The sequence below is a fragment of the Vigna unguiculata genome, chromosome 9, assembly GCF_004118075.2.
Source record: "Vigna unguiculata cultivar IT97K-499-35 chromosome 9, ASM411807v1, whole genome shotgun sequence".
In the NCBI taxonomy this organism is placed as follows: domain Eukaryota; kingdom Viridiplantae; phylum Streptophyta; class Magnoliopsida; order Fabales; family Fabaceae; genus Vigna; species Vigna unguiculata.
The window spans coordinates 3,023,517-3,041,863 of NC_040287.1; the positions used below are offsets into that span (position 1 = coordinate 3,023,517).

The 18,347-nt window shown below is 27.9% G+C and overlaps 1 protein-coding gene across 1 annotated transcript; it reads left to right on the forward strand.

Annotated features, from left to right (window-relative positions):
- The first annotated feature begins 6,223 nt into the window (after positions 1-6,223).
- LOC114163802 (casein kinase 1-like protein 1) lies at positions 6,224-14,733 on the forward strand. The gene is made up of 14 exons (XM_028048130.1): positions 6,224-6,692; positions 6,797-6,837; positions 8,142-8,211; positions 8,338-8,486; positions 8,671-8,766; positions 8,851-8,921; positions 12,386-12,447; positions 12,556-12,619; positions 12,702-12,786; positions 12,870-12,996; positions 13,131-13,213; positions 13,293-13,356; positions 13,727-13,872; positions 13,972-14,733. The coding sequence occupies exons 1-14, from the start codon at positions 6,617-6,619 to the stop codon at positions 14,194-14,196; spliced, it is 1,359 nt and encodes a 452-aa protein (XP_027903931.1). The 5' UTR covers positions 6,224-6,616; the 3' UTR covers positions 14,197-14,733.
- The last annotated feature ends 3,614 nt before the right edge of the window (positions 14,734-18,347 follow it).

An 18,347-nucleotide genomic window follows, 5' to 3' on the forward strand; every position in this document is an offset into this window, starting at 1 on the left:
GAGTGAGAACTCAATGAAATTCCTTCAGTGGCCACTGTTGAGCTCTCGCCTAGGCGAGAATGGGTCGCTTGAGCGAAAGGAACCCTTTCGCCTGGGCGAGGACCTTTAGCTTGGGCGAAAAGACCTTGGCAGGGGCTGTTGTGTTGGTTGATGTGGCTCCCTACTAGGGTTAGCTAGTTTCCTTGCTCATTGTATGCGGGTATGCTTGACATGTATGGTTGAAATTTTGGACTGGGATGAAAGGGCTGTTATGTATAAACTGTGATAATTAGTGGATGGTATATTGGTGTGCATGTGATAAGTATGAATTGAGAAACATGATATATTTGGTGATGGAATTGCATGAGAATTGGGTGTTTGATAGGCATGTGAAATGTGTTGGTAAGAGAGTTTCATGGGGAACTCTTGGTGATATACATATATATTTATATGCTTAGTGTATACCTTGATATAAGAGATGTCTAGATAAAGGAGGGTATCCTAAACTCTAATAAGCATTCACGCTCACATAGAGCAGAATAGTTTATGTGGTGAGAGTGACAGGAGGTCCTAGTCTTGGGACAGATTGGGCCCAAGACAATAGAAGATTAACCCTGTGTGTGGTTGGGTGATAACCCCTTGCGTCTAGACTCTGCAAAGTTTAGAAACCAACACAGGTGCATACTTCCTTTAGAATTCTATATCAAGTGTATGATCCAAATATCAAGTCGTAGTAACTTGCATTTGATTGTTCTCACATGATCTGAGTGGTTTCTAGTTAAATGTTAATAGCTTGCTTTGTCTTGTACATGCTCTATAATTTGTTAAAGATATTTTACACTAGCTTACCCCTTTCGTTCTCCGTGTTCTTGCCTTGCCTTCTCTTTTGCATGATCACCTTATTGGCGGGAGCAGATGGGGCTAATCCTGGTGATAGATCTGATGGGGGCAGCGGCGTTGTTTAGCTGGACCCGTTCCTTGTGGCTCTTAGGGAGAAATGTCTTGGCTCTAGAACTTTTCTGGATTTCCTGCTCTAGTAGCAACCTCTTTTGAAAAACTGTTAAATCTCTTTGGACTTTTTTTTTGGTTTAAGGCATTATGGTTGTGCCTAAGTTTCCTTCCAGGCACATTTATGGATGACTGTAACAGTGAATTGTTTAAGTATGTTATTCTTCTGGTTGCTCTGGTTATTACTATGATTATGTGATGTTTTAATTTAGTAGAATTGGTCTATTATAAATGGGATGTCACACCTTGGAAATTTATGAAAAAATTTATACATAAAAACTAGTCAATCTATTAAGAGATAATAAAAGTTGTTCTCATGAAATAAGAAGAAGGGATAAAAAAGAATAATGAAGATGGATTTTTTTATATTAAATAGTAAATGAAGGATTATGCATTGAATATTTAAAATTGGTAGAAATATTCAAATGTGAGAAATAAAAACTATTTTATTCATTGTAATTGGTAATACATTATTTAAACATAATTGCATAAATGTTATAATAAAAGAAAAAATATTTTGAAGATGTAAGCGAATTTTGTGAATATAATATAAACCAACAATTAGAAAAGAAAAGAAGAAAAAATGCAAAGAAAAAAATGATTATAAAACTAAAAAATAATATATTAGTAATTTAAACATAGATAGGAACGAGGATATAAATAAGTAATAAGACAACTACGCGTACAGAACAACTAGTATATACATACTATATTTATTTATATACCTAATTAAATAAATTGAATATTATTGATAATTGTATTCATACTTAATCAATGCAAAAATTACCTATTAAAATAAAAAAGAGTTTAAACGATACCAAGAATGATGAATTTATTTGTCCTTCATACTTGTCACAATAATATTATTAATTACAATAAAAAAAAATCTTAGTTAAAAATCAATACAAGACCTAGTTAAAAATCAATACAAGACCAGCATCGGTAGTTAAAAAAACTTAACTTAGATAAACATAACTAAAGTTCATAAAAGAATCATAATGACTTTAACCTTTAAATAATGTTCATCGCAGTTAATAAAAAACATTATATCATCATAAAAAGTTATAACCTCAACTAACTCACCGATCTCTAAATCAGATTTCAGATTGAATTAATAACTCTTTGGACGAGATTAATATTAAACCAAAGTACAAGTATGAAGAAAAGTAACATAAATTTATATAAGAAAACATAAACAATTATAGATTCTTACTCTTTATAAAATGACTTAGATACCTTTTTGGTCCTCATTTTCATAGTGTTTGTTGCGGATGGTTCTCATTTTGACAGAATGTTTAAAATGGTTCTAATTCGTGTTTTATTTGGTCCTTTTCTGTAACACCGTTTAAATCATTAACGGAGCATTGTACAGGTGGCACAGTTTGTATTAGGGTGTGTTATGTGTATTGTGTACATACAAACAATAACAATGCTAATTGTACAATGTTTCGTTAATGATTTAAACGACGTTACAGAAAATGACCAAATAAAACACGAATTGCGAAAATGGGGACCATTTTAAACATTCGGTAAAAATAAGGACCATTTTAAACATTATGTCAAAATGATGATTATCTGCAACAAACACTACGAAAATGAGGATCAAAAAGGTATTTAAGCCTTATAAAATTATATAATTTTAAAAATCAAATTAGTCTTGCAACTTATCAAATTTCATTTTTTTTAAATATTATATATCCAAACAACCTATTTTATCGTAAAATACTTTAAATATTTTATACACATAAATTATTCCTAAATTCCTTTTCATTCAAAACCATTATTAAAAAATGTTTTTGTTCCCTACTAGTTTGTTATTCTTTTACCTCTTTTTAATAGTAATTAGTATATTCACCCGTGCATACGCACAGGACGAGACATATTTGTTTTATTTTGTATATTAAAATAATAAAACAGTGAAAGTATTATGTAATGAAATATTATGAAAATTAAGTTATATTGTTGTAAATATTGTTATTAAAGTAATAAAATAGTAAATCTAAGTGATGCAGTAATAATTTCAATTTTAAATATAATAAATAGAATTGATATCACAATATAATACAGTTAATTGAATTTATGAAATGATTATAATAGCCTATGATTCGTGTGAATATTTTTTTATTTATTTTTTATTTAAATTTTTTTTAGAATAATAATATAACTGTTATTATATTTATTTAACAATTAAAAATACTAATAATAATATTAATATAAATTATAAATTATAAAAATTTAAAGATTAAAACTCTATTTAGCAAAAGTATTTAGTATAACAACATTTTCTATAATTAAAAAAACACATTTATAATAATAACACCATTATGAATAGTAATAATAATAATTAATAAAAATAATAATGATACCAATAATAATAATAATATTCATGCTATAAATATTAATATTAATGCTAACACTAAGACTAATGTCAACTATAATAATTTATAATTATGTATAAAGATATATATTAACAAAAAAATAAATAAAAATGACAAGTAATTGAAATACGATTCCGTAAATTAAGTTAAGATGTGTGTCTAACTATAATAATAATAATAATAATAATAATAATAATAATAATAATAACAATACCATTATAATAATATCTTGTAGTGATAAAAATAATAATAATAATAATACAATAACTACATATATATATATATATATATATATATATATATATATATATATATATATATATATATAAAGATATATACATTTGTTGTGTCCTCTTTTGTTTATACAATTTTATCCTCTTAATTATTATTTGTTAAATTAAAATAATTATTCATAATAAAAGTTATTTGTCCATTTTATTATTTTAATAATTTTAGTAACTATTTTTTTAATTTAAATAAATACACAAATATAAAAATAAAATGAACAACAAAAACAAATAAAAAGTGCAATTAATTGAGATATGATCTCATAGTAAATAAATGTAAAATGTTTGTTTAACTATAATAATAATAATAATAATAATAATAATAATAATAGATAATAATAATAATAATAACAGTAAAATAATATTGCGTAGTGATAAATAATAATAATAATAATAATACAACTACATATATAAACAGATAAACATCTTTGGGGTCTTTTTTTTTCAATTTTATCCTCTTAATTGTTATATTTTAAACTTAAATAATTATTTAAAATAAAAAAATTATTTTTCAGTTTTATTATTGTACTAATTTTAGTAACTATTTTTTTTGAATTGAAATAATTATTCAAATGTAAAAATAAATAAACAACAAAACAAATAAAATGGTCAAGTAATTGAAACATGACTCATAAATAGTAAGTAGAAGTAAAATGTGTATGTAACCATAATAATAAAAACAATAACAATAATAATAATAATAATAATAATAATAATAATAATAATAACTATTATAATAATTATAGTTCTAACTAATAATAATAGTAGTAATAATAACAATAATAGTAATATAATAATAGAAATAATTGTAGTTAATAATGATAATAATAATAATAATACTTATAGTTAGTAGTAATACTGATCATAATAATTATAGTTTATAACAACCATTATAGTTAATAATAATAATAATAATATTATTATTATTATTATTATAATTTGAGCTGATAATAATAATAATAACAATAATTAGAGTTATAATTAATAATAATAACAATAATATAAAAATAAAATAATAAACGTATGAAAATTGTGTTATATTGTTGTAAATGTTATTATCAATAAAATAAAGTTGTAAATTCAATTTTAAATATAATAAATAAAGTTAATATCACAAGTGTAGTTAATTGATTTTATAAAATAATTATAATAGTATATAACCCGTGTAGACACATTTTTTATTTATTTTAAATATGTTTAGAATAATAATATAATTGTTATTATACTTATTTAATCATTATTAATAATAATAATAATAATAACATTAATATAATTTATAAATTATAAAAAGGTATTTAAGCCTTATAAAATTATATAATTTTAAGAATCAAATTAGTCTTGCAACTTATCAAATTTCATTTTTTTTAAATATTATATATCCAAACAACCTATTTTATTCTAAATTACTTTAAATATTTTATACACATAAATTATTTTTAAATTCCATTTCATTCAAAACCATTATTAAAAAATGTTTTTGTTCTTACTAGTTTGTTATTTTTTACCTCTTTTTAATAGTAGTTGCGGTTAATTAAGTTAAATAAAAATGTTATCACAAATTTGAAGGAAAAAATATAATAACATTTTATATTTACTCAATTAACATTTGGCGCAAATGTATGTCATTCATTTTAACAAAAAATTATTTAAACTACAAATAATTATATAACTAAATATTTTTCATAACTTCTTTATTACGTTAATATTTTTTATTATAAATTATATAAATAATTATTTAAATTTTAAAAGGTAATAAAAAAAATTATAAAATAAATTTTTTATCATGAACAATTACTTCAATTTATAAAAATTGTTATTGAAGGATAAAATTGAAAAAAAATTATAAACACAAAAAATAGATAGATATCATATAATATAATTTTACTGTAACTAATTTTAATTTATTTTTTAGGTATTTTAATTAAAAAATAATATTTAATTTTTAAAAAAGTTATCAAATAGAAAAACGTTAAATTTAAATAAACGATATTAAAAAGAAGATATTGATAAAATAATTATTTTAATTTTAAAAAATAATTGAAATAATTAAATTAGAAAACTAGAAGGTGAACAAAAATATCTAGTACATAAATATAAATATATAGTTATAAAGAAATAATATAATCAATAATTACATATTATGCATTTTCTAGCCGGCAAAATGCCCAATTTAACTTAAACACATTTGGTTTTTTTATTCAGCAAACTTTCCAAGTTTGAGTAGTTGAAAATTTATTTAACACAAATGTAAAATTTAAACTAAAAAAAATGAAAGCCTCACATTATCAATTAAAACTGCAGAAACAAAACCTTCCACATTTCATCTCACACAATAAAATCAAAATAAATAGTAATAAAGTTAAGACATAATTAGAATTTATTATATATAAAAAGTATATAACCGTACTTCAATTATTTTTTATCTTGAATTGAATTAAGAGAAAGGAAGAAGAATAAATAATGTAGGATACGGTTGATGAAAGTCACGTGAGATAGGGCCCAGTGAGGAGTGACAACTCGGCGAAGGGTTCACGGTGTGTCTCCGCTCCTATATATTTGCTTCGCTCCTTCAACACACCAAAATAACCGAAGGTTAAAAGAATGTTCCTGCAAAACCATAATGCATGAGAGAGAAAAACTATTCCTCCATTTTCAAATTCCCCTTTCTCTCTAACCATCATTTTCTTTTCTTTTACCCTACCACAATTTTCTTCTCTACCTGAATCTTTCACCATTTTTTTTCCCATTTTTTATTCCTTTTTCCCTTACACCTGCAATCTCCCAATCTCCTTTGCTATTATTTTTTTCCAATTTTTTATCCGATCCATGAACGCAGCCACTCGTTCGTTTCTGCAACTTTTCGCGTTAAATGTTGTCGTCTTTCGGGATTCGGCGTTCGGATTAGCTTAGGGTTTCAGCGGAAAAAATTCTCTCTCTCCCTTATTGTACAGAATTGTTTTTGGAATGGAACCTCGCGTGGGGAATAAGTTTCGGCTTGGTCGTAAGATCGGTAGCGGATCGTTTGGAGAGATCTATTTAGGTTGCTTTAATTTACTTACTAATTATTAAATTTGTTATTTATTGTTTGTAATTTTATGTGTTGTTGTTGTTGATGATGATGATGCTTTTTATTTTATTGTGCAGGTACTAACATTCAAAATAATGAAGAGGTTGCAGTTAAGCTTGTAAGTGCTTTTAACCAATAAGATTTTGAATTATATAGGACTTTGAATTTGAGTGATTTTGTATTTAAAATATGAAGGAGAGGACAATTTGTCAGTTTTATAGCCATGAGCTGTGTGAAACTGGTTTCGAATGGAGGTTTCGTGTGAAATTAGATTGTGAAAATTGGGTTCAGGTTGGATTTTGTCCTGGCGTTCATAATGTCATTGATCGGGGTGTGGGGTGTGTATGCGCTTCTATTCTGGGTGTCTGTGTCTGTCTTCATTCACTAAGATTGCTGTCCTTTGGTTTTTATGGGAGGGGACAGAGTGGAGGCTTAAAGGGTTCTCGTGGGAGATCTTTTATATTGTTGTGGGAGATCTTTTATATTGTTAAGTCCGATCTTGATGGTGTGTGAACGAGAATTTTTCTGTTATGCAGTAGACTCGAAATGATTAGTGTAATATGTCTGCTCCTTGTCCAAAAGTAGAATTTTAAAATGGCAGGTTTGTACTGGTTGTCATAACATTTCATAGGAATGAAGATTATGATTGGTGCACTGTTCTTAACATGTTTACTGTAAAAAACAAGTGCATATATTCTTTCAAATAATTGGATTATTTTTAATTATTGAGTGGCTAAGATTATAGATTATTATTATCGTGGAGAAAATTTCCCTTTATTAGCCTTTAAAACGATTATGCATGTGAGGTAAGTGCTTATTATAGCAAAATGCATATTAATTGAACTGCTTGAAATATTTGGGGTAGAGGGTGGATTGGTCTGCTTGAAATGTTGCTTATGTATTGCTATTAAATGCTTGGAAATTTTGTATGTAATGGTCATTAAGAAATAATTTTCTCTTTGCAGAGATAAAGTGTATATAGATATTTAGAGATGGTCTCGTTTGCTGAATGTTGTAGATATGTAACCATAATCGTGTATAAATTCAGCTTTTTTATATATGTTTAGAAAGTTTTTACTGTTTTACTTCCATTGTTACTTTTGTAGCATATACTTAGTGTATACTGTGTAAATCAGTTCATTGTTTAGGCGCAAATTACAATTCTTAGTCTGTTAAGGAGAATATTTAAAAATTGAAAAGGTACAAATGGTATGTGAGCTGCAAATTTGGAACTCTTGCAAGCTGTTGAATTTACTATTATATAACTTCATTCCTGATATGGTCTCTACTTGAATTTTGTTGGTCATTTTGGACTCTGTTTTTTTTGGTAATTCTAGTTTTTGGATTGCTCAGCTTATTCCCTTTTTCCTCTTACCCCTCTCACATGTTCCTGTTCTTTGCCTGTCTGCTTTTTTTAATTAGGAAAATGTCAAGACAAAGCATCCTCAGTTGCTATATGAATCCAAGTTGTACAGAGTTCTCCAGGGAGGAAGTAATGTTTCTTCACAAAATAATTGTTTGTCTATTTCTTATTTGCATATTTTTGCCGTGAGCCCTGATAAGTATGTGATCTATTTATATTTTATAAATGATTCTAACACAAATTTGTCATGGGCAGCTGGAATTCCTGATATTAGATGGTTTGGAGTTGAGGGAGATTACAATGTTCTAGTGATGGATCTGCTTGGACCTAGTCTTGAAGATCTATTTAACTTTTGCAGTAGAAAGCTCTCACTAAAGACAGTTCTCATGCTTGCTGATCAAATGGTGGGTTTCCCCCCCTTAATCTGAGTGAAGGAGATAAAATTCCGATAAACTATTTCATTCAAATGACTGTTAATTAGTGACTTATTTTGGTCCTCTGTGTCCTTTCCATGCGACTGATTAGGACTAACTATTTGGCTAACTAGTAAACTTTTATTAACTCTTTATATTTTTGTTTTTTGTTCAGATCAACCGTGTTGAGTTTGTTCATTGTAAATCTTTTCTACATCGGGATATCAAACCAGATAATTTCCTTATGGGATTGGGAAGGCGGGCAAACCAGGTGGGTGATCTTGTTTACATTTGACCTTTTGATATATTGTATGTTCATAAATTAGGTATGTAATCCATTTTGATCTACGTGTAGGTTTACTGTATTGATTTTGGTTTGGCCAAGAAATATAGGGATAGTTCAACCCATCAGCACATTCCATACAGGTACACGATTCATTTACTTATCTAGGTTATTCCAGTTGTTACACCTTGTTGCCTAGTGGAAGTAATGACTTAATTATGACTTTGTAATTTTTCATGTTTGGGGTTGTTGTTGTCCTAACTTCTCATGTCATATTATTGTTCAGCCTCAGAATTACAAATCTGCGTTATCAATCATTTGGCAGAAAAAGTTGAAAACCTAATAATTTTCTTGTTGACTAATATACTTTTAGATGTTCTCCCATCGAATGTCTTTTACATGTTTGAAATGGAAGTCTGATTATATACCATACCCCTTATGGATTTGTACCTTCTAGCAGCTGAAAAACTTGGAATTGGAGGCTAACAGTGATGGAAACTTGAAAGAGGCTCGAAGCTTTTTAAGTTTAAATTAGTTTCTTAACTCTACATGAATTTAATTTGTGTTTAATTTAAATAATTCCTATTTTGAATTTGAATTGTGTTTAATTTAAATAAATTCTTATGTTGACTTTGGTTTTAAATTAGATTAGTAGTATCTACAATCAAAATCAAATAATATTTTTGGGGATTTGTGTGGTGTTTAAAGCAAAATACAAGAAGAGAGGACATGGAATCAGGGAGGTTTATTTGATATAAAAACTGATTAGTTTTAAAATCAACTTTCTGAAAGATTTCTTCTTTGGTCATGTTTTGTCATAAAAAAAATTTGTGTGACTATGAAGACACTTTAATCATGCAAAGTGATGGCAAATGCAATTCATAGAATTCTAGTTCACTCGTGATTCACAAATATGATGCAATTATCAGCTACAATCTGTATATTGAGAAGGCAAGTTTTCTGAATGTGCCTGAATGTTTTATCCACTTAGCTCGTGGTTTTTTTCATAATAAGAGTTGTTGCAAAGATAATAAGTACAAGTACTATTTTCAATTAAACCATGATAACTTCCTAAGCTATGTTTGAACTAAGCTAAACTATATGGAAGGGTAATAAGCGTTAAATTAAACACTCCTATTTCCAACATTCCCCCTCAAGCTGGAGAATAAATGTTATCCATTCCTAGTTTGCGTTTTATTCTTTCAAATTTTTATTGCACAGTTCTTTAGTGAGAATTGTGGAAGTGCATATATAGTACAACCAAACAACCATCCAGCTTTTCCCTGAAAAATGCTTATCCACACATCAACATGTTTTGTTGATAATATTGAACTAGCTAGATTATGGGATATGCTGATTGTTGACTTTCAAGTCTTCTAAGGTACTTTTCGGCCAAAGCTACTCACATATACCTTGTGTTATAGTTCAGAATTCAGCTTCAGGACTTGATTGAGCTAGAACGTTCTATTCTTTTAACTCTCCAAGTTACTAACTTTCCTCTTAGAAATGTGTAATATCAAGTAGTGGATCTCTTATCAATTATGGATCCTTCATAGTCGGCACCAATGCAGGCTTTCATGTATTGTATTCCCATTTCTTTTTAAAAAGTTCCTCTTCCTGATATCCCCTTCAGGTATTGCAGAAGGTTTTGTGTGTGGTTATATCTTGGACAATTGGCTGACCAAATTGACAGCGAAGGCAATGGCTTTGTGTGGGACAAGTAAAATAATTCTCTAACCTGGGTTAGATATATCTTATGAACTGTTACACTGCCATCTATACTACTCAATACTACCCAATACTACCCAATATATGGTTCAAATCATACTTATAGGTTTACCAGCTGCCAAACCTGTCTCCTGAAGCTAATAAGGGTGCACTTTATGAAGCACAATCGTGATTTGGACTTGACGCTTCCACAAGTTAGAACTGGATCAGACATGGCATGGAAGCGGTGTTGGAACCAGCCTGCCAGAGATGTCTGACATGGTCATGGCCCCTCTCTGATGCAACAGAGATGAGGTTCGATTCAATCATAGAGATGAATTTTGATTCAAGTACAAAGACTGTTCTTAGTTCTTACCCAGTGTGAACAGGAAGATGAGATGCTAAACAGTTTTGGGAAATTATGAGGAAGAAGATCAAAGAGAGCACCATTGGGAAGGAGCAGTGGAACAGGAAAAGGAAAAAGAGGGAATAGAACAACCTAACTTTTAATTTCAACATTAATATATTTGGTAAATTGCTTTCCATTTGTCTAATGGAAGACTTAATAGATATTCTTGCCAGTTTAAGAAAAGAAAAGGGTCTTTAAATAGGATTGAAGCTTAAATTCTTCTATTTTATTTTGTATAGCAAGATGTGGGTCTCAAAAGATGTGTTTTTATTATATTCTAATGTCATGTCATGTTCATATTTCATGTACATGAGTGTGTTTTGTATTGGTGTCCTGCATAATTTTTTTTTTCTGTGTCCTTATGACTGTCTCGTGTCCAAAATTTTTGCTATATTGGGCCACTTCAATGCCTAGAAAATATTTTAGTCTTCCCATAGTTTTTATCTTCAATTCCTTTGCTAGATGTTAACTCAAATTTTGTTCCTTCCAAACAACACCAATAACAATTGTATCATCCACATACAGTAAAAGACAATCACTTCCCTTGAAAGGAAGTATTCGATGAATAAATTGTGATCCTGTTGGCATGTTTGTATCCCAAGGTTGTCATGGCCTTTGTAAATCTCCCAAACCATGCCTTGGGGTTTAACCCCTATAAAGTTTTTCACCTGCAAAAAGAATTGGCAGGATTTTGTATGGTTTGATTACTTGTCCTCTTGTATCAGTCAGGAATTCTTTTGAAACTGGAATATAGGTTTCCTAGTTTTACACTTTGGTTTGGTTTCCCCCCATGTTTATTTGTATTTGCTTTCCTTTTTTTTATGCATTTCCTCTTCGAAGAATATGATTGGTGAGCTACAAGATACCACCTCGTTGGGATCTTATAGTCTCATTATGATGCTTTCTTGAGTGAAACCTTTATTATAAAAATACTATTTAGTGAAAGTTTTCTGAGAGAAGATTCATATTCAAACACCTGAAAGTATTCGCCTTGAATGTGTTAATTTTAAACTGAAGATGATCCAAATCCGTTTATTTAATAGTGATAATCACTTATTTTTTCAAAATTTCTAACGGATTCATTTATTGTACTTTTCTGAAACTTTGATTTTTCCTCTGGATTCCTTTGGATGCAGAATCTGCCTAGCTTCCAAAACAGGATTATATATGATTAGTGCTCTTCTTCCTGCCTCATTTATAATTTGTAGACAACTTTTTATTTTACTCCAGTGCCATTATTTAGTTTTCTATTCAGAAGTCATGTAATTTACCTGACTGGTTGGTGATGATAAGTGTATTAAATTTAATTATGTGTGGAATGCTCTCTTTGTGATTTCTTGGATAAGGTTGAGGTTCATGTTAGCCATGTAATAACGTTACATTCATATGTCAGCTTGGTTTTATATTTATGTATCCTGCCCATTCTTGTTAGTGTTCTTTTAATGTAATTTATTACTATGTACGTGTAACAATTATTCTATTTGACTGCAGAGAAAATAAGAATTTAACTGGGACTGCTAGATATGCAAGTATGAATACCCACCTTGGCATTGGTATGTATGTTTGTATGATTCTTGCCTGGCATTTGACTAATTTGTGCCAAAGTTGTGTTGTCTAACATATACATGTTGCTTGGTACTACTTTTATGATCAATACACAGAGCAGAGTCGAAGAGATGATTTGGAGTCTCTTGGTTATGTCTTGATGTATTTCCTGAGGGGAAGGTGATTATTGGCGTGTACCTTGCATTGCTTTCTTCAAGTACAGAGTTGAATGCTTTTGACTTGATATTCATTTTATATGTAGTCTCCCTTGGCAAGGACTTAAAGCGGGAACCAAGAAACAGAAATACGAGAGGATCAGTGAAAAAAAGGTTTCTACCTCTATTGAGGTTGGTACTGTTATTATTTACCTCCTGGAATCTATATTTTGCACTATTCTTGAATTATATTGATAACTTACTGATTATTCCAGGCATTGTGTCGAGGTTATCCAACAGAGTTTGCATCATACTTCCATTACTGCCGCTCATTAAGGTTTGATGATAGGCCAGATTATGCTTACCTCAAGAGAATATTTCGTGACCTGTTTATTCGTGAAGGTGTGAACATAATCTGATTTAGAGTGCATCCTTTTGTCTCTTCCCTTGAGTTTATTGTGGATACACTTCAATAGTTTTGATTTCAATCTCTGAACGGCCATGTATATATGCTCATTACATTGGCATATGGACAGGATTCCAGTTTGATTATGTGTTTGATTGGACAATTTTGAAGTATCAACAATCACAGCTAGCCGCCCCTCCTGCGCGTGCTGTTGTAAGTTTTTCTTTATTCTTGATCTTTCACTTCAGCAACGGATATAGAATTCTGAGAATGGAAGATGCTTGTGTTTTAGGGTCCAGCTGCTGGAACTAGTTCTGCAATGCCACCAGCTGTGAATAATGCTGATAGACAAACAGGTAAATCATCGTTATCTGTATGTTTCTTTATGATATTTTGCCAATGTAATACGTTAAGTACATATGCTTCCTGTAAGTATATTCAAGCCTAAGTATATTCAAGTCTAAGTATATTCAAGCCTAAACGTGCTATGTCTAGTTTGTCGTCTTAACATGATCGACTTTTTCTCAATTTTTAAATTTAAATGTAATTTAATTAATTCATTCTGAAAAGATAATTACATTTTGTTGCCTTGCATTTGTTGTTGCCACTCTAATGCTATCCTTTTTTTTTTTCAGCAACTTGCTAATGTAGGTTCTCTAATAGCTTTTTTTGTTTTGTTCCTAATAGTTTAGCTCTTGAACTGCTGTTCTTACCCCTTTTTCACAGGAGAGGAAGAAGGACGACCTCCTCCTGGTCTTATTTCAGGGGATTCCACAAGGAGAAGAATGTCAGGCACCACCTCAAACACTGTAAATATTTCAAGACAGAAAAATCCGGTCACCATGGATGCTGCTCTTAATAAGGAAGCCATGGTAAGTTATTTAGAGTGCTTAGTTTCTTTTAGGTTCTTTCTGAAAAACAGATCTTAAATCACTGATTACAAGTGTGACGAGTGCTGTTAAATGATGCAGTTATCAAAGCCCAATGTGTTGGGTCAGTCAAGTGGATCAAGGCGAGCGGGTGTTTCTAGTAGCCGTGATGCATTTGCTGGTAGTGATCGTACTACGGAGGTTAACCCTGGAATGCGCAAAATAACATCTGGGAGAAATGCTTCTTCTCATGTCAAGAACTATGAAAGTGCTGTCAAGGGCATTGAAAGTTTGCAATTGGAAAATGAGAAGAGGGCACATTATTAACTCCTTACCCTTTCATGTTGTAAATATATATTTGAGTTGAGGAACACTGCTATGCAGTAGTTGCATACGTTACTAAGGTGAGCTGTGAAGGGATATGTGGATATGAACTCAGAAATGTGGGGCTGTGTTGTTTAACCCTTGTGCTCATACTCTGATTAAGTGGGGAAAAGCTGAAACAACTTGGGCTAACTCAAGTGGGAAGCTCAGGTTTGCATGGGCACTGTCTTCTGGTAAGAACCCTAAATTTTGTAATATTTTCTTGAGTTATTGTTTTACCAGATGCTTAGTGTCATGTGTCGACCTCATTGTTCAAAACTCTCAAATACCACAAAAAATCTACTCATGTTTTGGTTAAAACTGAAGTTTCCAAGACGTGTCTGGATCTCACTGCTGGCGGTATCAGAAGTATTTTAGGTTTCTACCTTGGTAATTCTTATCAGCTTGAATCATACTTTTTCTCATGTTTTCCGTAATTGTTATTTCTGAATAACATTTACATCATTTTTATTTCAAATATTTTGGAAGGATTTATTTAAATTGGATTGCTTGTGTTATTGCTCCTAATCCTCATGCTCGATGGAGTATGTGGTGCTTCATATTTGCATAGGTTAATCATTCTTTCTCAGATGTGTCTGATTAAGAAGTCTCGTTGTACAAAATTGTTTGGAAAATATGAATTTCACTTATTTGAAGGTTTAATTTAGTTTTAAATATCATAAGTTTTTATAATTTGGTTGTTTGATTTTTACGGTTAACGGATGATAGGAGTGTTATTTTATATTATTTTTACTGGTTAACTCTTTTTTCAAAGGACAATGACAACCAAAAAATTTTTATACCCATTTTTTATGACCACTTTATCCTATAATGGATTGTTAAATAGTTTTTTTGTTGTCAAAACATTTTTTTTCTGTTTTAAGAGTGACCTGATTAATAAGTTAGAAAATATTAGATAGAGAAAACATAAGTTGATTGGTGGGTTGGAGTAATATAATTACTACAGTAAACTTAAACGATTAAGTGACAGTAATTAAATGAAAGAAAAAGCAAGATTTTATAATGGATATTTAATTAGATGTATTTAAATATATAAAAGGTTTAAACTTAATTAAATTCTTATTTTAGATAAAATATGTTTACTATTAATCATAATTTATTATTAAAATGAAAAAAACAATAATTATAATGATGATAAGAAAGTATTTTCGTGTTGAGCTTTTTTTTATTTTATATAAATGAATAACTATATATAACTTATTTTATATATTTCATTTTCTATTAAATGACTGTAAGCGGGTTTTTTATTTGCCTGATTTTATTCGAAATTCAATTTAGTAATTCACTGAATATTTTATTTAAAAAATACTATGATATATGATATAAGGATATTGCAATTTGGGTTAATTGTTAGATATTTTAAAATATTTTATTGATATATATAAATGAAGTAATTAATTTATAAATTATAAGGTTGCGGTATTTTTAATGATAATGAATATTAGTAAATTATTAAATTTTTTATATTAATAATTTTAATATATAAAATTTTAATTTAGATTCATAAATAATAGTCATATATTTATTTTATTTTTAAGAATTATTTTTTTAATATATATATATATATATATATATAAAATCATATTTTATCTTTTTTAAAAAAATATACGTATTTGATATTTGTGTATCATATATTACTATTAATATTATAATTATAGTTTTGAATTAGGATAATTCGACTTATTTGGGTTTAACAATTTCATCATTAAAGAAAGACGACGATAATATAACTAATAAATATATTCCTCTTTTTATCACTATTAATTGTAATATAAAAAATAGTAATCGTCACTGCTTTTTTATTCTTAGATAATATAAAAATAATATAAATTATTTTATTCATAATAGAGTAAATATGTTTTGTTAGTAATTATTTATAAAACGATAAATGTGTTCATATATAATATAAATAAATATAGTAAACATATATTTTAAATTTTAAATTTTAAAAATAAATAAATAAACAGTTATAAAAACAATATAGTGATCGTTGATAATATATGAAAATATAAATTATAGAAATGGTTATTTGTAGATAATAGAATATATGATAAGGTTTACCCAAAAACCATTCTTCAAAGAAAAAGAAAACTGCACCAGCAAGACTGTTGAGACCCAACTTGCTTGATGAATTCACCACAGAGTGATAACAATATTTATTATAGAGATTGGTCTCATGTTTTAACGTATTTTCTAACGGTTAAAATATATAACACGTGTTGAACACAAAGTTATGAAAAAGTTATGCATATTATAAATAGAAAAGAAAAGGATAGGTTATGAAAGTTATGCATATTATAAATAAAAAACAAAAAAGGATAGGTTTAAGTTTGATATATTTGAAACTAACACATGTAAACATGAACTTCATAAAAAAAAAAAAAAGGAATAATTTTATCTTTAATACACATCTCAAAATTATAACTCGTAATTGTTAAACCTAAACTTTATAATTGACTAAGAGCATTATTTCGATATGTTGTTAAAATAAAAAGTAAAGAGATATAGAATAAATTTATATGTTGCATATAAGATTATGTATTTATAAATAAAAATACAAAAGGATGGATTTGAACATTTTACATTTAAAATAACATTTAATATTTAACTAACAATATCTAAATATCTAATAAAATTTTAATTATATTATCATTAACCTTAGTAATTTTGTTTGTAAAAAAGTCAAAATAAAATTAAATTTATGAATCAACTTGGTTATTACATGTTGAATTAAGTTAAGGAAAGATATATTTTTTTAATACTGGTTATATTAAACTTCACTCGGTCTATAAATTAAATAGGTTCGAATGAATTGAAGTCGAACTTACGTTATTTTATTTTTTGTTATAATTATTTATTATCTTTAATTATTTAGGTTGATAATTTGATTTTTTTAAAATGTTACAGTATTCTCTAATAATATTTGAATAATTTTGATATTTAAGTTATTTATTTGTTAAATTATATAAATTAACATTTTAGTTTTTTAATTATTATTTCTGTAATAATATTTTATAAAATAGGTTAACTATTAAAAATAATGAAATGAACCAATGTACTTTTATTATAGCGTAATAAATATATAAAGTAAATTTAAAAAAATCTGAATAAAAGTCAAGATACTTAATCCATTAACATGTAATAGGTATTATAAAATTTATGATTAAAAAAATTAAATTAAATTAACTCATTTCTAACTATGACGATAACGAGTAAATATGTGTCAATTTGTATAATAATAGCGAGTTATAAATGAAACTTTTTAAATAATTTTCATGTTTTACATAATGATTTTTCCGTATAACATATTACAACGGAAAAGTGTAGTATAAGATCTCAAATTTAATAAGAGAAACTCTCTCACGAAGGAAAGTAAAGAACTTTTTCCATTTAACAAACTTCGATATTTTCTGATTTTCCTTTAAACGAAGAAACTCTATGGTAAATAAAAGGTAAGGAACCGATGATTGACTTAACACAATAATGTTCGGCAGATAAAAAAATGGTGGAACCAAATCTTGGTGATTATGTTATAATGCAGCAACTTATACACGTCAAATAATAATACTTTGCTTTTTATTTAAAAAGAATACATTTCTAAATAAATTATATTATATTCATATTTTAATTTTACTCACAAAATGAATTTTATCAATCAATTAATGATAATTTTATCTTTTATATTGTGGCTTCCTGATAATTTTATCTATATGTTTTAGCTTTCTTGTAAGTCGTAAACATAGAATCAAAAGGAGTTACATCCTCAATTATTATTCTGAAAAAGCGAATTTGAAAAACTTTCCAGACAATTAAAATAATTTACTTTTCAGACAATTTTTAGTTTCATATTTTTGGAACGATTATTTTGAAAAAAAAAAACTTTTAAAAGGACTAACTTTTCAATCTATTTTCACAGGAAACTTTTGAAAAAGTGTAAATTTTTCTGAATATTATTTTCTCATTCTTCTTTGTACAACAATAAATTACAGAGCATAAAATTAATATTATAGAACAATTATGACATTTCGAACAAAAAAAAAACAGAATACACTTGCTAGAATAAATGAAATGCTTTTCACAACGACATTTATCCA

Excerpts from the sequence above, each read along its gene's own strand:
- LOC114163802 (XM_028048130.1), top strand. The coding sequence starts at position 6,617 with ATGGAACCTCGCGTGGGGAATAAGTTTCGGCTTGGTCGTAAGATCGGT. Across the intron at positions 8,487-8,670 it reads TCATGCTTGCTGATCAAATG|ATCAACCGTGTTGAGTTTGT; the intron begins GTGGGTTTCCCC and ends TTTTTTGTTCAG. Across the intron at positions 12,620-12,701 it reads ATGTATTTCCTGAGGGGAAG|TCTCCCTTGGCAAGGACTTA; the intron begins GTGATTATTGGC and ends TTTTATATGTAG.